The 25,141-nt window shown below is 36.3% G+C and overlaps 2 protein-coding genes across 2 annotated transcripts; one reads left to right on the top strand and one right to left on the bottom strand.

The window, feature by feature from the left end:
• Positions 1-1,593: 1,593 nt before the first annotated feature.
• On the bottom strand, positions 1,594-2,667 carry LOC110921042 (heavy metal-associated isoprenylated plant protein 21). Its single transcript, XM_022165306.2, has 3 exons — positions 2,334-2,667; positions 2,136-2,211; positions 1,594-2,030 (listed from the first exon to the last, which is right to left on the bottom strand). The coding sequence occupies exons 1-3, from the start codon at positions 2,409-2,411 to the stop codon at positions 1,738-1,740; spliced, it is 447 nt and encodes a 148-aa protein (XP_022020998.1). The 5' UTR covers positions 2,412-2,667; the 3' UTR covers positions 1,594-1,737.
• Positions 2,668-7,140: 4,473 nt separating this feature from the next.
• LOC110925545 (protein DETOXIFICATION 14) lies at positions 7,141-10,457 on the top strand. Its single transcript, XM_022169478.2, has 7 exons — positions 7,141-7,417; positions 8,121-8,665; positions 8,764-8,850; positions 8,928-8,984; positions 9,080-9,318; positions 9,726-9,931; positions 10,013-10,457. Exons 1-7 carry the CDS (start codon positions 7,223-7,225, stop codon positions 10,082-10,084), a joined length of 1,401 nt encoding a protein of 466 aa, XP_022025170.1. The 5' UTR covers positions 7,141-7,222; the 3' UTR covers positions 10,085-10,457.
• Positions 10,458-25,141: the final 14,684 nt, after the last annotated feature.

Here is a 25,141-nt window from a genome sequence, read left to right as displayed (position 1 = left end):
ACTATAGATAATTACTATTTAGTTTAAATTTAATGTATACTTCTCATTTATAAAATTATTTATATGATTTTCTATATTATATGATAGACACCTACTTTCTATTTGTAATATACAAATTTACTCTTTTTGTTTTCGATGATGTAATTATCTCTAATAAACTTTAAACTTTTACCATAGTATATATAATGCTAGACATAAAATCAAAAAATATTTTGGAAAGCATCAATAACTTAAGACATAATATAACTATATGTATAATATGCACTTTTTAATAAAATATGCCAAACAAAATTACAAATATAAAATCATTGATTTTACTAATAATAGCAAAGTCTTATTTTTTTTTAAATTAGATTTATTACGGGGTTTTTAAATATAATTTATATTTTATCACTCAAATGATTGCTTATTTGCTTCTTGAATAACATGTTTGACCAATATATCTTCTTTTCAATAATCATCTTCGCAATCACCATATCTATCGCGTACCGAGTATATCCATTAGTTTTTTTTAAATATAAATTTCTTATTATTTGGTATATAAAATTATATTTATTCAAGACGTGTGATACACGATGGTTTTTAAAAACATAATTTTTGTTTTATTATTTGGTAACAATATTATTTTATTCAACCCGTGTAATACACGTGGTTTTAAATGTATAACTTTCTTATTATTTGGTATATAAAGTTGCATTTATTCAACCCGTAGAATATGGTTCCTATATATATATATATAACTTTTTATTATTTAATATATAAAATTCATTCATTTAACCCGTGTAATACACGGGGTTATAACCTAGTATCTTAGATATTTCAAACTGTTGTGAAAAACATAAATTGTATTAAAATTAGAAGGGATATTGACCTCTAATAATCCTAACTAGACGTCATTGACAATTGACAGTCCCACCCTTTTTATTGCCCCTGACAGTCCCAACTTTCAACTATTTTTCATCTACTGGCGTCCAGTTAAAAAAACTTAAGTCCGTTAAGTTTCTTTAAATTACAAACTGACGTTTTAGAACTTTTGATCAAAACAAGGATACGAGTCTATTGATGTAAAACTTACCTTGAAATTGTGCTCCAAACGATGAAAACGGTGCTTCAATTCGGGTGCTTAAACTTCCAATTAACAAAAATCAAGTCGTTTGGAGCACCGTTTCGAGGTAAGTTTTACATCAATAAACTCGCATCCTCGTTTTGATCAAAAGCCCTAAAACGTCAGTTTGTAATTCGAAAAAAAACTTAACGGAGTTTAGTTTTTTTAACTGAGGACTAGTGGAGGAAAAATAGTTGAAAGATGAGACTGTCAAGGGGAATAAAAAAAGGTGGGTCTGCCAATGACTAATGACGTCTAGTTGGCCTTACTAGAAGCAAATATCCCAAATTAGAATGGTAAGGAAAATGTATATCGAAATCATGAGGTTATTCACCCGGCTATTAGACAATATTTTATAATCGGGTATGATATTAAGATTAACCATAGTTTTCCAAAATTCGTCCAATTTTCATCCCTGATCTAAATGGGGAACTTTCCAAATACGTCATGGTGTTATCATAATTGGTAATTTTAGTTACATGAGCCTCTCAAAAACTATATCTTTCTTACGAAGTATGACAAACTGTATAAGACGTACAATTCATCAAATCATAGTGACACTTCTCATAACACTAAAAGCAAACAAACTAGTGAAAAAGACATCAAACTTATATATTACTAAATATAGTATATTACATGATTGAACAAGCATTAGGGTTATCGTCACTAAACATATATGTGATCCGCTCATCTGTAGCGTTTGGGGCCGAAACAGCCTGAACAACGTTCTTGACAAAACCCGCAGGAGCCCGTTTGTCGTAGGCTTGGTTCACATAGGGATAACTGACCAAATTATACGGTACGTATGGCCAGAATTCGGCTCGTTTGCCTGTACTCTTTATTCTTTTTAACACTTGGTTTGGCTCCACATATCCACTAACAATTACTCGGCTTTGCTTTCGGTTAACCTCCACAGTCTTTACACCTTATAAACATACCGGAATTCAACATCATTAGAACAGCATATAGAGATTTTGTAATGAAGCTCTCCTATCATACATATGTAAGAGGAAATATGACATATATATACCTTTCATGTGCTTAACAGCATTCTTGACTCTTCTTTCACATCCATCACAGTCCATTTTGACTTTGATTTCAACTGTCTGGAAAAGAAACCACAATCCATCTTTTGATTGTCAGATTGAAACTTTGTATATACATATAGTACTGTACATATGGATAGATATATAGAGAGAAAGAAAGGAAGAAAAGTGTGTGTGTGTGCCTGCATTGGTTTTCTTCTACTTCTGATGCTGGTGCTTGTGACAGTACAAAAGTTGGAGAGGTAATCAAGTGCTCCCATTATTTGCTAACTGCTTCACTTTGAAAAAAATATATGCTGTGGAGAGAGAGAGAGAGAGAGAGAGAGGGAGGGAGGGAGGGAGGGGGGGGGGGGGTAGTCTATATTGGTATGTGCTAATGACTTGGTATTATGGTATATATATACATACAAAAGCTAATCAACCATACTGGATGTTGGACCCTTAAAATGTAATTAATATCATATAATTATAAAGGTATAATATAATACTATGCTTTTTGGTCATCTTTTCAAGCATGCTAGATTATGAATATACACGATTCCGATTTTCATTTTAAACATAAAAGCAAGACTGAAAGACAGAAGAAAACTGTGTACATGTTTTAGAGGAAAAATTCTTTATTTCTATGTAGCTTGTTAGGCATAAATTCCTTTTATATGATTTTTACTATTTTCTAAGATTTGGAAAAAATAATATCACCCATTCTATCAAAATATTGTAAATGTGTATATCTCATGGCTAACAACAATCCTAATTTCATTCATATTAAAAATGGAATATTGATTGGAAAACTCTTTGTTCCATAGTGACGGCCCATTGTTTCAAGACTATAATTAAATTTGATTTCATTTATGTTTTAATACAAGAGAACAACTGGTCATCATTCTTTTGTGGTAAAAATGATTCATGTCAAGTGCAAATCACCCTTTTAAAATCTAGTGACATAACCGAAAATCAAGTATTACATAGGCATATAGGAAGGCAATTCTTGAAGAATTTTAAAGGGTGGAATTTGGACCACTTTTAGATAGGAAACCTCATGTTGAAATCAGAAGTGGCATAAACTCATGAGTGTTCTAGACTCCTTTATGTGATATTCTTTACTTGTTTAATCACAAAAAATGTTGTAAAGTGCGTTTCTGTTGGCTTTCATTTTCATTTGATGGATGTACCATATATTATTAATTTCTATAGAAATATTATTTCAATATGTCACCGTTAAGATTAGAAAAATAATTTAGAAACCGCGTCATTTAGTTTTATACCCACATAAAATTATGTAGAAGAAAAGGTTCAACAATGTTTTAGTAATATTAAACTCAGTATTCACGCCTTTGTACGGAGACGCTCGTTTTGTTTTGTTAACTTGGTATGATAACCAAAGAGCAAAACGTCCAAAGAAATTCACGTAGGTTCTATTACTTGAATGAATAATGACAAGACTCTATGACCCTTTGAATACGTAAATTACTTGCGGACTAAAACATAAAAACCTATTTTACTTCAAATAGAAAACGAGATAAACCTATTTTAATTCACGTAGGTGTTTAGAAAACATCCCCACACTTAACTTGGTTGAAGTCGGGGGATTTGAACTGCCAAAAAAGGCAAAACATTAAGTTGAGTGGCTGAAACTGTCAAAATTCAAAGATTCCTACGCTGAAGGTCCTTGCGGACTATATGGGAAACCCTTTGCGGTCCGCAAGGGGTACCCGTACAACCAAAAGCTCGCTGGCAACAGCAGTTTGTTACAAAAATGCCACATTTCTTCACAATTGCCATCATTTCTTTCGAGTGTGACACCTTAATGGACACTAATCAGCTTCTACAGCCTCCATGGACACCTGTCCTAACATTACGAACCTTTCTTGGCTATAACTAACACTCCTAAGCTTCACAATCTTCATCCCAAACTCAAAAACACAACACTTCACTTAGAAAGTGTTGTGAGAGTTCCTCTACTTCTTCTTTACAAGCTTCTCTTGGCCTTTTGAGAAAGTCTACTGAAGTTGATAAGTCCTTTTCCTTAAGCCATTTGTATAGCAATTAGTTTCATAGCTTAAATTAGTCCGAGCTTCGAGAATTTTAAACAGTTTTATCAAACTATTTGACGTTCAGTTCAATTCTGGCCACTTTGATTAACCAATTTCAAATCAATTTCACCCAAATAGTCTATATAACGTATGGAATAAAACCTTACATTTGTATATCATGATTATCACATCTAAATGGGTCAACATGGCAAGTCAAACATGTATTTCTAAAAAGTCAAACTCTATGTAATTACCAAAGATTGAAGTTTTAAACATATGTAATGTAATATTTAACATCAAAATAGTTTGTACAACATAACAAAAATATGTTATAATATATTTGACTTGTCGCGAACCCGTTTTCCCGTCTGAACTTGTATTTACGCATACGACTCGTTAAAATGGAGTAAGCCATATAAATAAGTCGTAACGGGTCAAAACCATTTCAAAACACTTTCAAATTAGAATGTAAGGTTAACCAACCATAATACACGAGACTCCTCACTCATATGGTTACAACCAACATTCTATCCGGTCAACGCTTAATCTAGCAGAACCGTGCTTAAATCCATGTTAACCATCCAAGTCTAAATGACTTATAAAGACCCGTAAACAATTCTTATGGATATTATTTCCATTCACTCTGGACTATTGAGCCCTCCAGTTATCTCACCGTAAACAATAAACTTTGAGTCCAGTTGTACTACGAACTGTATACGCTTTGTCCTAAACTAGTACAGGTAAATACTTTTTAACCTTTTTTATCAAAACTTGGGATATAGTATATAATCCCTTGGTTCAGGTATGGTAACAAGCTAAATGTCTTCATAATGCAATAATCCGATTTAATCTGTATTGTTATTGTTTGATAACAAAAACAATGGGTGGCTGAGAGTACCATATCCGGGTTCCATGATTTATTATTATATTGGGCGTAAGTGCAGGGTGTAGACATACACCTGACAATCCCGAAATATGGTCTGTATATCAATGGAGTACTTGCTTCCATCCTAGTCCCCGAACGTGACAAGCATGTAAATCTGATAACAAGGATACCTGTCCCAATGAAAGAAAACTTAAAAATTTTAAAATATTTTAAAATTGAGTCGGTTAACTGTATTTTCCAGCGAAAGCTGACGTATTTTTAAAGATTGAGTTACCGGTGACGGACCTACACATTAAGCTGGATAAGAATCGGTCTATAGCTTTGGAATTTGCCACCCCAATGGCCAAGACCTATGATGTCTCAAGGTCCATTTTATTTTGATCCTACCTTTGGGATACTTTGTATCAAATATTTGATACCTAGAGTTTTAATACCAGTTTTGGAATTTTAAATACTTGTATTTTACTATTACATTACTCCCTATTTCGCTGCACTATGAAACTGGTATACAATCATCACGCTCAAACCCCACATCCGAGCCCACCGAGAAAGCAAGGTGTGACGGTAAAGATTCACTCGTCGGAAGTGTATCTAGAAATGGACCCATTGTTTGTTTTAGGAAAAAAAATCTTAGAAGAGTTTAATTGTTTTCATGTGAGGATAATGAGATGTGTAAGCTAGAAATGGATGTGGTGGAATCAAGGTTGTTACAGCGTGGATGAGTGATTGATCTGGAACATGGTAGCTGGTAGGGCTGTAAATGAACCGAACGTTTAACAAATAATTCGTGAACTGTTCGGCGGAAAGTTCGTTTACTTAATAAACGAACATGAACAAGAAATTATGTTCGGTTAGTTAAATGAACGAACACGAACAAATGTCTCATTCGTTCAATTCTGTTGATGAACGTTCGGTAATGTGTTCGTGAACATTCGTTCATGTTCGTTTGTTTATGTTGTTCATTATTTAGCATTATTTAATTTATCTAAACTTTTTATATAATGTAATTCTTATTAATCTCATTACCCAAAGAAATAATATAAGGAAACCTTAAATCTACCTTCTTTATGCCCCGTTACACTTTCATTCTCATTATTCATATCGAAATATATTATCGACCTTTGTACAATGATAAGGGTTTCAAGGTCTAGCGCCACTCCTTTTCACTATCCACCTCTAGCCACCGTCGTCCTTGATGATTTTATATGTGTTCGTGAAAACGTTCCTTTTCTTAATCTTGTTCGGTAAGTGTTCATGAACACAATATATCCTTAACAAACGAACAAGTTGTTCGTGTTCGTTCGGTTCGTTTACAGCTCTAGTGGCTTGTGGTGATTTAGTCTAGAACGAGGAAAGAGTGAATGATGGTGTTGCATAACCTTTCAAAGGAGAGATGACTTTTTTATATTGCAATTCAGTCCTTTAAGGGTATTATGGTCATTTAACCATGATACTAACGTTCAACTAACGGACGTTTCAAACAAAGGCGTTATTTTTTCAATTGATAACCACAAGCACTGGAATGACCGTATTTTTCAAATAGGGTCTGTATGTGAGAACGAATGTAAACCATAAGGACAAAAAATGTACTTTGTTTTATTTGATGCAATTATTTAACTCATACAATACACGGGGTTCTTAAAGTTATAACTTTTTTTTTAATAATTTAATATATAAAATTATATTTATTTAACCTGTGTAATAAATAAGATTTTTAAAGTTATATTATTTTATAATTTAATATATAAAATTATATTTATTTAATTTGTGTAATACACCGGTTCTAACTTACTAATTTATATATTTAATAAAATACATTTATATCAATACATAAACGTTGTCATGATACATTATATAAGTTAGATGGTTAGTTTAAGCCGATTGATGAGATCCGATTTATGTGTCGTCTTCCAAGTGCAACTTGGTAGCTACGCAAGTTTCAAGTATATGAATATAATATATTGAAATATGCTCCATCTGCGCACCTCTATTTTGTCTCCTCGGTGTTATATATATTTATAATAATGTTGGTAGATATACTGAAATGTAGATGTACATATAATATTGATAAATTTTTGTATCATAGATATACTAATTATAGATGTATATATAATACAGATAAAGAGAGAGAGTGACGGAAGTAGGCAGGAAGATGAGGAGGTGGGGAGAGTTTGGTCATGAGGTGAAGCGAGTTAGTGTAATCGCGGCACCGATGATGGTGGTGGCGGTGGCACAGTATTTGATGCAAATGGTGGTGGTAGTGATGGTGGGGCATATTGATGAACTATCTCTGTCTAGCGTCGCCATAGCTACCTCTCTCACCAATGTCACTGGTTTCAGCCTTCTTGTAAGTGCATTCTACTTCAAACTTAAATCTTTCCTTATATAAAATAATATTCAAACATGTTTACTCATATAAACATGTCTAACTCTAACTCTTATAATCTTATCTTTGGCAATAGATAATGTCATGATTTTGTTATTTCAAAGGTAAATTAAATCTACAAGATAACTGGACATTTAGTGAAGGTGTTATAACCTTCTGGTATCAAGGTCTGTTCTAAGTGTGTTACTCTCTAGGTGGTTGAGGATTGTAGTTTCATAGTGGTCGTTGGTGTGGACGTAACAGTAGACTTAGAACGTGTGTGAGTTTGCTATTCTAAAGAAAATATAACTGCGCATTGAGACCATCTTTTCAATCGCAAAGTGGTCGTATATGGTCTTTTACGACAACCTTTCATTCCAGGGGCCAAACGGTCGCTAATTTTTGCAAAACGGGTTGCGACTGGGTTGCGATGGACTCTTTTGCAATCACTATGATTTTGGTCGCTAAACCGTCGCTAATTTTGCCACCCTTGTTTTGGGTCGCAATTATCCAATGTAGTGGTATACTATTATTTAATAAGAAGATCTTGTGAATCAAACTTTGATATTATCATTTTTTATTCAGTTAATGATATTGTCATTTTTTTGTTGATATTGTATACTATCCAGATTTTGTATTAATTAAATAATTGTAACATGATTCTTCTCATATGGTTAACAAATAGTCAGGGCTTGTGGGAGGACTAGAGACCCTTTGTGGCCAAGCTTACGGAGCCAAACAATACAACAAAATTGGTATATATACTTGCAGTGCCATAATTTCACTGCTAATAGTATGCATCCCAGTCTGCATCTCCTGGCTTTTCCTGGACACATTTTTAATTCTAATAGGCCAGGACACTTTGATCGCACTTGAAGCCCGAAAATACTCGATCTACCTCATTCCAGCCTTGTTTGGAGGTGCGATCGTTAAGCCTCTAGTGAGATTGCTTCAATCCCAAAGCTTGACTTTGCCATTGCTCGTGAGCTCTATGCTTGTTTTATGTCTCCATGTCCCCCTTTGTTGGGCTTTTGTGTTCAAGCTGAAGATGGGAAGCATTGGTGCTGCGGTTGCATTTAGTTTGTCAAACTTGATTTATCTTGTCTTAATTGTCTTTTATGTCAGTTTCTCGTCATCGTGTGAAAATACGCGTGTGACTATCTCCTCAGACGCGCTCATTGGTGTCAAAGAATTCTTTAGGCTTGCTATTCCATCAGCTGTAATGGTTTGGTAAGCCCAACATGTGGCATATATACAGGGGAAAATGTGTTTTTATTGTGTCCATCTTTGTTGACCTGCATTTCTGATGGTAATTTATATGTTTTCAGTCTCAAATGGTGGTCAATTGAAGTGCTTGTCTTAATCTCAGGCTTGTTACCAAATCCAAAGCTTGAAACATCGGTTATTACGATATGGTACATTTTCGTTAATCACCCCCACTCTCCGTGCGTAGTCAAAATAATGTATTTAGCGAAATTATTGTTTTGAGCAGCCTAACAATCACGTCATTACATTTCACCATACCATATGGATTTGGAGCTGCCGCAAGGTAACATTTTAGCAATATTAAAGCACACCAAGACACCAGTTCTGTTCCATCATTATAAAGCAAATTCTTATACTAACTGATATCTTTTTACATAGCACTCGAGTTTCAAACGAGTTAGGTGCTGGGAACCCACAAGCAGCTCGGCTAGCAGTCTCCACCGTGATGTTTTTAACCATCATTGAAGCCATAATAGTTAGCATGACAGTATTCAGTTGCCGTCATTTTCTTGGAAAGGCTTACAGCAATGAAAAGCATGTTGTGAGTTATGTTGCAGCAATGGGTCCTTATATATCCCTCTCGATCATTACAGATAGCCTACAGGGAACGATTTCTGGTACAAAAACAGAATATGGGTCCGGTATATAAAATAACATTAAATTGTTCAATATAACCCAAAAATCATACATCAATTTAATATATATAATAGAATAATAAAAAAAAAAAAACACATTTTACAATCGTCCTCTATGTGTTTAGCCCATATTCAATGCTGCATCCCCACATAGAATTCAATGTTGCATGCACACAAAACACGCGGCGGACTATTTAAAATGTATTTTGTTTCAATTTTATATAATGGACTATGTTTTGTGTGTTATATTTAACGCTTTAATGTTATTTTATTAGCATTTGTTGATTTTTACCTGACCCCTATTTTGCCCCATTATCAAAAATTTTGTACTCCCCATTGCTTGTAATTTTTTTAAGGTACTAAAATGTCAACATTCGGTTTGTGTTTAGGAATCGCTAGGGGAAGTGGGTGGCAACATATAGGAGCTTATGTAAATCTTGGAGCATTTTATTTGTTTGGGATCCCAGCAGCTGTTTTACTAGGGTTCCCTTTACATCTCAAAGCAAAGGGACTTTGGATTGGGATCGTGATTGGATCAGCTATTCAATCTACATGCTTGTCCCTGATAGTGGGACTCACTGACTGGCGAAAACAGGTTCGGTTTTAAGTTGTTTTAATTTTTATATAGCGTTTTCTAGCTCATGTGACGAATATGATTACAATGATGGCTCTGCAGGCAAACGAAGTGAAGGAACGAATGTCGAAAGTGACATTATACATAGACAAGGATGTAGACGTTATACAATGAGTTCCACATATCTATAAATGCATGTATTTTTCATTAATGTTGTTGGTTTTAGAGTCACCTAGAAAGGGAGAAAGAATTTGTCACGGGACATTCAAGATCGGCAGTTGGCTTACCATGGCCTTGGTTGTTAAGGTTTTTTAAATATTGAACGTTGAAGAGAGCCATTTGAAGATTTAATGAGCCAAGAGTTGTTATTTTTGTTTTTTTAGAGGCCGGTTAACGTATAGTATTCCTTAACGTATGAGCGTAAGTTGTGAAATTACCCATGTTGTAAAACTCAAAATTCTAATCACGCATGTTGAAAAACCATAATCACACATGTTGTAAAGACAAAATCTCGAATGTTGAAACCATAATATGCTTCATTACATAATTATAACATGTTTCGTTACATTTTTATAACACGTGTGCATGATTAAGATTTTGAGTTTTACAACGTTCGTAATTCACAGTATACAAGTTAAGCAATATTATATTTTACACTTTCACTTTTTTTAAATCATTTTCAAATAATATTCATTTAAAAAATGTTCGCGTTGTACCACATCTCACCAAACGCCTTTTATCCATCAGCAAACTTACACATGATTCTCCTAGCGATGTTTTGTTTTCTAATAATTCTTTTCATATTCAGGATCGAAAAACCAAGGCGATCCTAGCAAAGGGCACATGTGAAAATGGTCTCTATGTTCTTCGAGAAGGAAATCATGCCTTCATTGCTTCCTACTCGACTCCTTATCCAAAAGCCTCCTATGAAAAGTTGCACGACCGCCTTGGACACGTGTCTTTTGATATTATTTCTAGACTTCATAAACATGGTTTTTTGTTTGTTACTTCATTATTGCCAAAACCTAATGCTTGCTCTTCTTGTCAATTGTCTAAATCTCATCGTGTGCAATTTACTTTAAACTCTAAACGATCTATGCGTGCTTTAGATTTAGTGCATTGTGATTTATGGGGTCCATCACCTGTTACCTCATCTAGTGGTTATCGATTTTATGTCATTTTCGTTGATGATCACTCTCACTTTACATATTTTTATCCACTTAAGCACAAATCAGATTTTTATGAAGCATTGTTAATTTTTGTGCCGTTTGTTCAAAATCAATTATCATGTAAAATTAAGGTGTTTCAAAGTGATGGTGGAACTGAGTTTACTAACAATCGTGTGCAAAAATTTTTCCATGAACAAGGCATTCATCATCAAATGTCTTGTCCTCACACCCCTGAACAAAATGGCCGTGCTGAACGAAAACATCGACACATAACCGAAACAGGTTTTGCTATGCTTTTTAACTCTCATGCTCCCGCCACCCTGTGGTCAGATGCTTTTGCATCCGCCACCTTCATCATCAATCATCTACCTTCCTCGGTACTCCATTCAAATCTCCTTATGAAGTCTTATACGACTGTTGTCCAACGTACTCCAACCTTCGCGTTTTTGGTTGCCGTGTCTTTCCCTACTTACGGGATTATGCCAATCACAAACTCTCACCTCGCAGTGCTGAATGCATCTTTATTGGCTACGATGCTAAATATAAGGGTTATCGGTGCTTGGATCCTACTACTCAACAAGTTTACACTACTCGTCATGCACAATTCGATGAGGATAATTTTCCTTTCAATGCTAATGTTTCACCTGTTGATACGGCTAAATTAGTCTTCTTAAACTTTGATGAAACTTTGCAAATAAATCCCTTACCCAACCTACCAATCCTTCCCAAACCTACTGTTCCCACTAGCCATCATACACCTAACCACATCCTATGTCCTATGTGCTTCACCCAACCCATTTTCCCTTCCCCGGCCTCGGCCCAAACCGTTCCATCCAACACTTCAGCCCACACTCACCCAGAAACCATTTCGGCCGACTCTACTCCATCACCGCCCACATCTCCTCAGCCCAACTCGCACCCCTCACCTTCTTCGGCCCAATCTTCCAACTTTCATTCTGCGCTTCATAATATACTGGCCCCTCAATCCTCTACCAGTATCCATGGCCCTCATCCAAACACTAACCCAAACCCTGAGGACGGATCATCTGCTGAGCCGATACCTACTCATCCTACGATATAAAGTTGGCGAGTTCACGAGTTTGTCCAGTTTTAGTTCCAAAAACTTGTTTAATTACTTAAGTTACTCATTTATATCATGCCATGGGGAGCTACCCCATATGTAAGCTACTAAACAGCGTTATACCGAATCCTTGCGACCGTACGTTTCCGTAGTGTGCCCTGTTTGTCAATGTCTATCATCATTGACGGTTTGCAAGAGTCTATTAGTTCACGACCGATCCTATCCGGGCACGATGTGAGGCTGGTGAGACCTAAATAGCACTATCAACTAATAACCCATTCGCCAGGTCCCGTCGACTAATCAGTATATGTAAGTGGGGACTTCCGTGATAGAGTTTCGTTTAGTAAACTTGTTGCATCTAATATAAATAGTAATTAACTTTATGTCCTGCACAAGGGGAGAAAAGTATGTTTGTACCCCACATAAAGAGGTAGCGTTGTTTGAACCGTTTCCCAACCACCAGAAACGCACGCTTTTAGAAAAAGTTGTGAACTCACCTCCGTTTGCTCGCAGACAGTTTACTTGGTCAGGTGCACTGGTCAACCACGCCCTATTATGGTTACCAGTATGGGTCAGCTTTTGGGTACAAATAGTTCACGTATACCCTACACGTATCTAACACATAGTATGCATGTCATATTAGCATCATATATGTTATTGGGCATGTCCCATCACATGAATAGTTAAACAGTAACAGTAACAGTGACACACAGTCCAGAAAGATGACATCACATTGTATGACCCAATAACTAAGTTGATCAGCCTAGTCGAAACACCGTGGTCTCGACTCGAGAACAAGAGATCTCGAGTCGCAACCATGAGATTTCGAGTTGCAAACAGAAGGTCTCGAGTAGTGCCTTTTTGAGTCGCAACCATGGAGGTCTCGAGTCAGGCTTTGAGTCGAGATCAGGAGATCTCGAGTCGCAACCTAGCTGGTCTCGAGTCTCCTGATGTGCGCATCCTGGTTTCGAGTGGTCACTAAGTGGTCTTGAGTCGGTACCACATGATCTCGACTCGCAACCACAGATGGAATCTTTCTAGAACCCTTATCCAAATTGTACGAACCCATAAGATTTCCTTAACATGTTTTCTTGTACCGTACACTCACCAAATCAAATCAAAACATCAAATTTCAAATATTTATAACATATTCAACCAGTTCTTCACTGTTTCATCCATTTATATCTACCAGGTTTATTATTCATCAAAATAGACCAAATCCTTATATTCTTTCACTACAATAAATCGACACATTCATGTACATCATCATCACTGTTTTATAACATTCACCCTAGCTTCGTTTGTCAGCCTATACATATTCGATAGCATACATTCTTGTCAAGATAAACTCTACTCAATCAAACACATGTTCCTATTTCTAGCAAGATACACATAACTATTGCACTAAAACGTCATCAAGTTGTCATTTTATCACACGTTGTTATCACACCTTGTCATTATCATTCACAAGCAACATTGATAATACATATCATCATCAAACAGTCGAAATATAACATACTAACAGAAGGTTGTCTAAGTGCGAATGTGTGCGAGGATGGATGATGGATCGAGCTCCTAAATCTTCGCTTTCCAGGCGGTTTCTCCGAGAAGGGTGTAGGTCCCCTTGATGTTATGGATCTTCACAGAATCGTCTTTCCAATCAAGAGTGCGGAATCCTCTTGATCAGAATTAGCAGAAAACGTGTAGAAACTGAAACGGCAATCACTTTCAATCCGGGTTTTCTATTGATTATCAAACCAAAGTATTACAATCAATCCAAAACCCTAATCCTCTCTCACAAATTCGTCCAAACTGTAAAGGCTCTCACGAATTCTCTCTCACAAAATACTGTTTTGGCTAATTGACTGACTAACTGATCAACCTAAACCCTAAAGCCTAACCTTGTTTATATAACACAAGGTTTACTATTTGGGCTAGGGTTTGCAACATGGGCAAAGCCCAATTCGTCCCCTATGACCCAAACTGGGTTTAGTTTAGCCCAAACTCAATTATCTCACTAATACAAAGCTAAACCCGCTAACCGTTTATCGACTAACTAATTACAAGATATCCAAAGACCAAATCTAAGCTGTTGTCACAAATATGCACCAACAAACTCCCCCTTGACAATAGCTTCATAAAAACTTTGTCTTCAGTCAAAACTTTGTCTTCGGTCTTCTTGCAATCTTCAAGTAATCTTGCACTGTCTTTGGTCTTTGGATAGCTTCAGCTTCAATAGCTTCTGTCAGCAACAGACTCCCCCTAAGCTGATGCATCCAATCACCAAATCTTCACCACGTTAGCACTTGAGTAAACTCCAGTTTAGCATTTGCACAGCAATCTTCAAACTCTTCAATCTTGTCTGCAATATAGAAAGGAGGTTCTACCATGCATCCAATCAAACTCTCATCACAGCAACTTCACAGCAACAAACCGCTTCAATCTGTATACTATAAAACAAACATCTCGAGAAACCATAAGAATTTTTCAACATAAGTTAAATAAATTATTATTTTTCAAGAGATAGTTAAACTGTATAACAGATTAAGCTTTTTCAACTTCATCACCAACACGCAAAACTTTTTGTTCAACACATAAGAACCTGCAGAAGTTAAAAATTTTGAACTCACTTTCTAACACGGTCTCCCCCTATCAGTAACAATTCCTCCAAGAATAACAGTTTTCCGTACGTTAAGAATTTTAAACAGAAAAAGACACTATTTTTGGATTTTTATATTTTCTGAAAGCAAGTAAATACAAAACCAATAAACACTCTATTTTTGTGAGAATCACTGGTAAGAAGATCATATCAGCACAATCAAACTGTTTCACACAATTAGATAATTCTTTATTTAATTTTTCGTGAAAAGCAGTTCAAGACGATTACCAGTATGTTTGTCCACTTAAACAAAATGCATGAACATTTCAAGTACCATTACCATATGATACGTTAAGGTAATTTTATTTTCTGAAATACGAGCGTGTCCCACTTCAGGATATACCCCCGCGATCAAGGTATGCACAAAGATTCATCGTAGTAGGTGAGTATACTGAATTCATCCTTTAAGATATCCTGACTGTGTCTAGTTCTGCATATAAACTGTTTTATCATGTTTTAATTGCTTAACGATGAACACCCAAATAAATGCTAATCAAATCCTGGAAATATAAACAGCACACTCTATCATGCAAGTATCTTCCCTACCACATATTTCACAAGTCCAATCCAGATTTCTGAAATCTTAACTGGGAATAGGTGGAGAAGAGAACAGAATAGATCTTTAGTAGAGATGGTATAATATACAGATCAAATGAGTTTTTACTCAGTTTGATATAGGTTTCTTGGGTTTCTTTTGGGCACTTGAGGGCCTCTTTCGGGTGTATTAGATCTATAGCGCGACAACGTACAGCTAGGTCAGCATGTATCTGGATGCAGCAGAAGCTGTCGTTGCCTAGCACCTCCAGGTCAGCATATATCTGGATGCAGCAGAGGAGGTACACGACTTTTTTTTTCAGAGAAGATTTCAGAAGCAGATCAAAATTGTGTGTATCGGGAAATATACAGACATTCAAATAGAAATGAGCTAATTCCAAGTGACTATCTTTCCTGGGGTCATGTACAATTTTAGTTCTAACAAACAGACAATCAAGATATCCCTAGATGAAACAACAGTATAAAGACCCAAAACTTCAGATTTTGGCAATCTATCAACGCAAGAATTAAGGTCATTAAACCATACATCACTGATATGTTCCCCACTCATATTCAGTTCATTTAAGTTTATATCACATTGGTAAGTTGATTATTTCATGCTTTTGCCTACTGGTACATCATATGATGAAGCTGCTATCACACTTAAGCAATTTATGATTCAGTTTCAGTGTGACAGTCTAACTTGCTGATGTACTATCATTTTTCCTTTTTCACACAGTGAAATCTCATTTTTGATTTTCTATTTTTTTTTTGTTTTTGATTTTTCAATTTTTTTTTATGTTTTTGATTTTTAAGAAAAGCAGTAAACTATTTACAAAAATTCTTATGAAAAACCAGTTATTCAGGATTCCTCATCCCGTTGAGTTCGACTAAGTGTTCAAAGCGAGCCCTGTCAAATGCTTTAGTATAAAGATCTGCCAGGTTATCTTCTGTGTCGACTCAGCACTTTGAACTTCAATTTAAATTATTTAAAATATATACATATCAACAATCTCACATCCCCCGTCCTGTGCCTGAAGCAGCCACTATCAACATAAGTTGATAATCCTCCTTAGCAGCTCCTACACACACTAACTTAAAAAATTAGTTAGATTGGGGGACCCAAGCCTTAATGGTCTTGGGTCGTCCAAATTCACCAACTACCGGAACATCCATCCAATATCCATTACTCCTAACTGGAGTCTTGGATCTTAGACCTGTTGATGGAATTTGATTTTGATTTCCACTAGGCCTTTGGTCCTGAGAGTTCCTATATACATTTGGACAATTTGACCTTTGGAAATTTTGATTTTCAAACCTTGAATTTTGATTCCAAGAAGCATTATTGTTGTAATTTCTAAAGCCATTGTTATAAAAATTTCGACCACCATAATTTTGGTATCGATTTTGATATTGACTTTTACTTCTGAAATTATTTGAATTATAATTGTTCATTCTAGGTGAACTGCTTCTAGGTCTCTGATATCTGCCTGGTGGAGATCTAGGCTGAAATCTAGGTTGATTTCTTTGAAAACGTGGAACTTGTGGAGTTCCATTTTCAGCCTTATCTACACCAACAACAATATTCTGTGGTTGCTTAGGAGCAGATTTCTTAGGAGAATTTGACCCTTTCTCCTCACTATCACCTTCCTTCTGTGGTAATTTCCCTCTCTGTTTGTCACTCATTTGTGCTTCACTATTTTTGTTAGGACAGCAGCTAGCTACATGTCCCTTTATGTGACACCAGAAGCACGATCTCCTTTTCAAAGACTTCTTAGCTGGAGTCTCTGAGGTAGATCCCTTATCAGATGGTGATGATGCCTTGGAAGAATTTTGTTCAGTTTGCTTTGATTCAGATTTTTCTTTGTTTTTATTTTTAGCAAACTCTACATTTGATTCTTTTTCAATAACAGCGGTTTCATTTTTCATATCACTACCTTGAACAAAATTAATCTTTTTAACAAAAGTTTGATTTTTGCTCTTAGGAGGTGAATATTTCTTTTTCAAAGATTCCCTGTTATTGTTCTTCCTGGCATCACCACTCTCAGACCCTTCACCTTGACTTGATGTCGATCCGAAACTACTTGGTGCAGTTGACATATAGGCTGCTAGCTCATTTTCATCCGGGAGGAAAGAATAGTCATGACTAAGAGGAGGTGGGACTTCATTATATCCCACACTAGTCTTGTCATTACTCTTCTTTAACCCACCCATCATGTGTTTCATAACAAAAGACGAATCTCTGAATTGACTTAATTTCTGTTCAAGTTCAATAATTTTGAGTTGTGCATCTGACAACTCTTTGCATTTTTCAGAAATCTCTTTTGTTTTCTCAGCCATCATTTCGTGAGCTAAGTCTATTACTTGAAGTTTTTTGTTTAATTTGCATGTTAAAGCTTCGATTTCACTTTCATAACCTTTTATCTTCTTCAAGTATAGAGATTCATTTCTTTTAGCAAAAAAATTTGACTCTTTTATGCTAGACATCTCGCTCACCAGACTTTGATTTTGAGCTGACAATCTGTCAACCTCACCCTGTAGTTCACAACACCTCAAACACACAGAATTAGATTGTACCTCTTTCTCATGAACTTCTGTGGTTTGATCAGCAACAACCTGTTCAGCTTCACTCTCTTTCTCTACTTCAGCATCCACTTTTGCTTCAGCATTCTCCACTTGAGATTCAACATCACTCACACTAGTTTCAGCCTCATCAACTGGCACTATCTCTGCCATGAATGCCTGAGTGACACTCTCATTTCCCTGATATCTCTTTTGTAATGCATCCCACATATCCTTTGAATTTGTGTACTTTGTAAAGGTATGTTTGATGCTATCAGGTAAGGATGTCTTTATAGCAGCTAAAGCTCTCTTTTCAGCATTAACCACTCCTTTCTCAGATTCATCCATCTTGTCATAAGAGATCACTTTCACTCGTCCTTCAACATGACGTGTAGGAGCAACATATCCATCTATCATACAAGTCCACATCCTTGCATCCTGAGATTTAATGAAGGATGTGAAGCTGTTTTTCCAAGTAAGATAGTTCTCCACCTTCATCATCTTAGGAGCATTCAAGTTGGCCATGTTCGACATTTTAAACGTAACAGACTGGTAAATCCGTACAAAATTTTCCGAAAAACAGTGATTTCCAAATTACACCGTTAGAATCGTCTCGAAAAGACGAGTCCAATGATATATAATGTCAAAAACCGAATTCGGGATTTTCCAGAGTCTAATTACCCAGTTAATTTCGCTGCTTATGTCTTAAATTCGCTGGGCCAGTATTTAAATTCGTTGGACCAGTCTTTCTTCAATTTCGCTGATATGTTAAATTTTCTGACAAGTTCGCGATTACGACGACTTGTAAAGTCGCCGAAACCGTGTTAATTTCGCTGTGGAAAATTTACACGGTTACCAAAGTCGCCTTTGGATTTAATTTCGCCGATGATCGAGATATGAAACCCCAAATTCGCTGGTTTATTAATTTCGCTGGTCAGTCAGCAAATTTAATCAAATTCGCCAAAACAGTATGGAAATCCAATCTTTTCGAAATTTTGAAGATCTTATCTCCTCTCCAACACAAATCTGCAAAATCAAAACAGCAAAATATAAGTGATTTCTTGAAAATCAACAAGAAACAGAACGAAGAACGCGAAGAACACGAAGAACAATCTTCGAATCTTCAAGCCTTTTTAGCCAAAATCCTTCAAACAGTCAACCAGAAATTGTCCTGCAAACCTTCAAATAAACAAACAAACAAATCAAAATATCAAAACAACCAATTTTGATTAAAAACAACTTTCGAAAATAACTCAAAACCCAAAAATTTTCGAAACCCTAATTCAGGTTTTAAAAATTTTCGAAAATTTTAAGCCAATCCACCCGAATTCTGCAGCAACAAATTCTGAACCGAGCTTTCAAGAGCCTAACGCTCTGATACCAATTGTAGGTCCCCTTGATGTTATGGATCTTCACAGAATCGTCTTTCCAATCAAGAGTGCGGAATCCTCTTGATCAGAATTAGCAGAAAACGTGTAGAAACTGAAACAGCAATCACTTTCAATCCGGGTTTTCTATTGATTATCAAACCAAAGTATTACAATCAATCCAAAACCCTAATCCTCTCTCACAAATTCGTCCAAGCTGTAAAGGCTCTCACGAATTCTCTCTCACAAAATACTGTTTTGGCTAATTGACTGACTAACTGATCAACCTAAACCCTAAAGCCTAACCTTGTTTATATAACACAAGGTTTACTATTTGGGCTAGGGTTTGCAACATGGGCAAAGCCCAATTCGTCCCCTATGACCCAAACTGGGTTTAGTTTAGCCCAAACTCAATTATCTCACTAATACAAAGCTAAACCCGCTAACCGTTTATCGACTAACTAATTACAAGATATCCAAAGACCAAATCTAAGCTGTTGTCACAAATATGCACCAACAAAGGGTGTAAGGTGTTTGTTGGGATTTAGGGTTTTCTAGAGAGGGGAAATGGATGAGAGAGAGAGAGAGAGAAAGGAGGGAATGAGGGAATGTTTGGGATTTGTGTGATGTGATTGATGCTCACAACCAAAGGAATGTCGGCTGGATTTTTGGGGTTTTATACCCGTCATCAGGTGCCGCTCCACATAGGGCTTGGGGAGGGTTTCGAGTGGGCCGAAGGGGTATTGGGCCAGACCAAGTGGATTTTGCAGCCCAATTGTTTGCGGTTCAGTAGGTCCCGAGTCGAGACCAGGTGGTCTTGAGTTTGAACCGTTGGTTTCAACTCACTTATATTTTGCACATAAGTTTTACATAATACACATAACACAATAAGAAATCAAATAATTAATGCACAGAATCACAAAATGCATAGAATTAAATCACCGACTTTTATATAATTACTTATATATAATGGTATTATAAAATAATCATGACCTCAAAACTCTGTACTGGTGGCCTAACACGTATTGTATAATACCGTTATATATAAGTTATTAAATAAAAGTCGGTGATTTAATTCTGTGCATTTTGTGATTTCTTATTGTGTTATGTGTATTATGTAAAACTTATATGCAAAATATAAGTGAGTCGAAACCAACGGTTCAGACTCGAGACCACCTGGTCTCGACTCAGGACCTACTGAACCGCAAACAATTGGGCTGCAAAATCTACTTGGTCTGGCCCAATACTCCTTCGGCCCACTCGAAACCCTCCACAAGCCCGATGTGGAGCGGCACCTGATGATGGGTATAAAACCCCAAAAATCCAGCCGACATTCCTTTGGTTGTGAGCATCGATCACATCACACAAATCCCAAACATTCCCTCATTCTCTCCTCTCTCTCTCTCTCTCTCTCTCTCTCTCATCCATTTCCCCTCTCTAGAAAACCCTAAATCCCACCAAACACCCTACACCCTTCTCAGAGAAACCGGCTGGAAGGCGAAGATTTAGGAGCCCGATTCATCATCCATCCTCGCACACACTCGCACTCAGACAACCTCTGGTTAGTATGTTATATTTCGACTGTTTGATGATGATATGCATTATGAATGTTGCTTGTGAATGATAATGACAAGGTGTGATAACAACGTGTGATAAAATGACAACTTGATGATGTTTTAGTGCAATAGTTATGTGTATCTTGCTAGAAATAGGAACATGTGTTTGATTGAGTAGAGTGAATCTTGACAGGAATGTATGCTATCGAATATGTATAGGCTGACAAACGAAGCTAGGGTGAATGTTAAAAAACAGTGATGATGATGTATATGAATGTGTCGATTTATTGTAGTGAAAGAATATAAGGATTTGGTCTATTTTGATGAATAATAAACCTGGTAGATATAAATGGATGAAACAGTGAAGAACTGGTTGAATATGTTATGAATATTTGAAATTAGATGTTTTGATTTGATTTGGTGAGTGTACCGTACAAGAAAACATGTTAAGGAAATCTTATTGGTTCGTACAATTTGGATAAGGGTTCTAGAAAGATTCCATCTGTGGTTGCGAGTCGAGATCATGTGGTTTTGACTCAAGAGCACTTAATGACCACTCGAAACCAGGATGCGCACATCAGGAGACTCGAGACCAGCTAGGTTGCAACTCGTGATCTCCTGATCTTGACTCAAAGCCTATCTCGAGACCTCCATGGTTGCGACTCAAAAAGGCACTACTCGAGACCTTCTGTTTGCAACTCGAAATCTCATGGTTGCGACTCGAGATCTCTTGTTCTCGAGTCGAGACCACGGTGTTTCGACTAGGCTGATCAACTTAGTTATTGGGCCATACAATGTGATGTCATTGTATACATGTTATATTGTGTTTAGATGTTGTCTGTTTATGTTTGGCCCAACATTGAAGAAGCCCAAGAGACAAGTCCCCTTGGAGCCCAAGCCCAAACACAAGTGACGAAAACACCTCATGTAACGAAGACCAAATGAGACGAAAACACCACATGTGACGAAATCCAAGGGATTTCATCGAGTTCTTGGATTTCGCCGAGGGATTTCGTCCAGGACTGGATTTCGTCATGTTGTTAGTATAAATACCAAGACAACAGACAGAAACACTTAGAGAAGTCTGAATAGATTTCATTGAGCGAACACACTGTAAACACACACACACTGAGAGTTTGTGAGAGCATCTTGTAAACATTGCTTTGTAACCATTTTCTAGATTAATACATTGGAGTGTTAATCGGTGAATCTTGTGTTTTATGTGTTCGTAACTTGGTTTAACTTACCCGTTTGGATTCCGCTCTCTCGGGTTTGTCGGAAAACAGGAATAGAGGTTTTACTCGATCCTCCGGGTGGACCTACAATTGGTATCAGAGCATTGGCTCGATTCCTTGTTTAAACCAAGTCGATTTTCTCGTGTTTTGATAGATTTTGAAAGTGTATTTCAGTTTATGCTCATGTTGAAAATCATTTTTCTGAAAAACTTCTTTTCAAAACCTTGAAAATCATTATGTTTTGCTTCTTGTTTTAGTGGAAACCTTGTTATATTACATGCTTGTATGTTATTGTGGGTTTTTATTGAAAGTTTTAGCAAAAATTTGGGTCTCAAAAATTTTATCTGTTGATAAGTTTGGCCAGAATCTTCATAATGTTCTTATTGTTCTTCACGTTCTGGGTTTCTTATTTGAATGTTTAAAGATTTGAGTTTGCTAAATTATTGTTGATATTGATTGTTTATTATTGTTTGACAAATTTGACCATTGAAATGATGACAAGTTGAATAACAGGTACACAAGATAAGGTTGGGTGTTTGAGTGTTTGACAAAAGTGACCATTTTGTGTCAGTAGGATAAAGGATAAAAGATTAGGATAAGATATCAAGTGGTGAAAATATCTTGCAACTTGCTTCTCACAATTGTCAATAAAAAAAGAGAGAGTTTGTGTCAGGATAAGATCTGATAAAGGATAAAATATTATTTGTTGAAAATATCTTTTTGTCTGGTCTCACAATTGTCAACGAAATCCTACTGGACGAAAACACCCTATTTTCGTCAAACATCCCAGCTCGACGAACACCCTATTTTCGTGAAATATTTCAGCAACGAAAACAATTCTGATTTCATCACACATCAGCGACGAAAACAATCCTGATTTCGTCATCACACATCAGCGACGAAATCACCAACATTTCAGTAACGGAATCACTCCTGATTTTGTCATCACAAATCAGCGACGGAATCACTTACAGTTCAGCGACGAAATCACTTACAGTTCAGCGACGAAATCACCCTGATTTAATCACATTTGATCTTGACAAACTCTCTTGTTTTCGTCATTATTGTTTTGGACGAACTCCTTTAGATTTCGTCCTATACATTTAAACATTTCTAACAGAAGACTTTTATTTCATTGTTAACTGTTTGATTTGAGCGTTTTAAGCAGGTATTCGTCATTATACATTCAAAATGAATCCGGCTTGGGGTACTCCGTCAACTGCAGAAAGCAAGTATATAAACACGCGTTTATCTCCATCATGGGCCGAATCTCCCACACCGTCAAATAAAACGTATACGATAAAGGACTTAGCAACCGATTTGTATGGAAATCTATTACCACCAGTTGCTTCACACGCTCCACTTCAAACGGCGTTTGTCACAAGCACAAATTTTTATGGCAATCCGATACAAGTTCCTGTAAAGCCAGCTCCAACCACAGACTTGTATGGAAATCCATTACCACCAGTTGCTTCACAGCGCCATCGTTCAACTGTTGCACCATCATCTCTTGATCTAAGGAACTGTAGTCAAACAAAAACGACGTTTTATGCTAAAATTGTTAAAGATGCCAGCAATGGTGAATCATCACGAAACGATGACAGTTCTGAACATGACAGTAGTTCAGTTGAAGACGTTTCAACTTCAGTTGAAGATGTTACAACTTCAAGTTCAAGTTCAAGCGAGGATGGATCTGAATGTAAATCATCAAGGGAGGTTGTTGATTCTGATGCAGATAGGTCAACATCTGAGAGTGATTCCAGTCAGGTACGTTTCCATGAATCAAAATCTGATAGTTGTGATAGATGTGATAGGTGTGTTGGATTAAATGCTAATATGTCTGAATTGCAAAGCAAACATGATGCTTTAAATGTTGAATTGTCTGACTTGCAAAACAAACATGTTTCTTTTGATGCTAAGTGGTGTGATTTGCAAAGCAAACATGAGGCTTTGCAAAACAAATATGAAGTGACAAATATCCACAATCAACATTTGATCGTGGATCTTTCAAAATGCACAGAGGCCAACATGTTTCGTGAAAATTATGAAAAGGAACTTAAAAAGATAATTGAAACATTAAAAAAGGATAAGACCGAGCTAACGAAAATGTATTCAAGAAAACAAACTGAAATAAACCTTTACATCGATAGGCTCGAGTTAATGCAAAAAGAAATGGCTTGTGTTAGAACTGAAAGTGAGGTGATCCGACTCAAGTTAGACAGCTATTTAAGCTCTAGCTATGTGCTGGATCACATCATTGATGTTTAGAAAAAGAAAAATGATGTCATGTGCATAGGTTATAAGAAATGTCCACCACCTATTAAACACGATTAGTCTTCGATGCCTGATGAGGAAAATAAACCTCATTTTGAGCCCTCAGTTTCATTGAGCCTTTAGGAATTCACATTTGGGCTAGGTTACAAAAAGGAAGTATCCTCAGATTCGGATGAATCAGCAGATGCGAAAGTGTCAACAGCTGAACGAAATCAGGATCCTCCAGTCATTGTTGAGGATGCTGATTCGTCAGATGATGAATCCGAGGATACTAACTATGAACAGTAGAAATGGTAACAAAAGAGGAAAACATACCTCTCGAAAATTACATTCTTTGTGATCCACATGCAAAACCGTTTGTGACTGCTACAGCCAAGTCTGTTGAATCCTCATCTGGAAGCTGTGAAAGCGTGAGCTTGCTTTACACGTTGATTGGATCTGATAAAATATATTTAGACAATGATTTTCCAATCAAAAATGTCAATCAATCTTTGATTGATAAAGTTTTCGAAGATTCTACCAGTAAGTTTTTGGGAAAGTTGAGCCCAGGATTTGTAGTAACTCAGTGTGCTTCTATCCCAAAATCCGAAGTTAGAAAGAAATATGGGAATCAAAAATTGCAACCACAACACAATCAACGAAAGCAAGGTCACGTTCACCAAGGAAAGGGAAAAGGCAAACAAAGCCAAAACAAGAAGACGATACAAAAGGTGAACTTCGTGAAATCCAGAGAGACTGATAAAATTGAATCTTTTGAAAACAAATCCAACACGGATTTTGTTAAACAAAGTAAA

This window comes from Helianthus annuus, chromosome 15 (genome assembly GCF_002127325.2).
Source record: "Helianthus annuus cultivar XRQ/B chromosome 15, HanXRQr2.0-SUNRISE, whole genome shotgun sequence".
In the NCBI taxonomy this organism is placed as follows: domain Eukaryota; kingdom Viridiplantae; phylum Streptophyta; class Magnoliopsida; order Asterales; family Asteraceae; genus Helianthus; species Helianthus annuus.
Note: the sequence above shows the minus strand (reverse complement) of the source record. Positions and strands in the feature narration are given on the sequence as shown.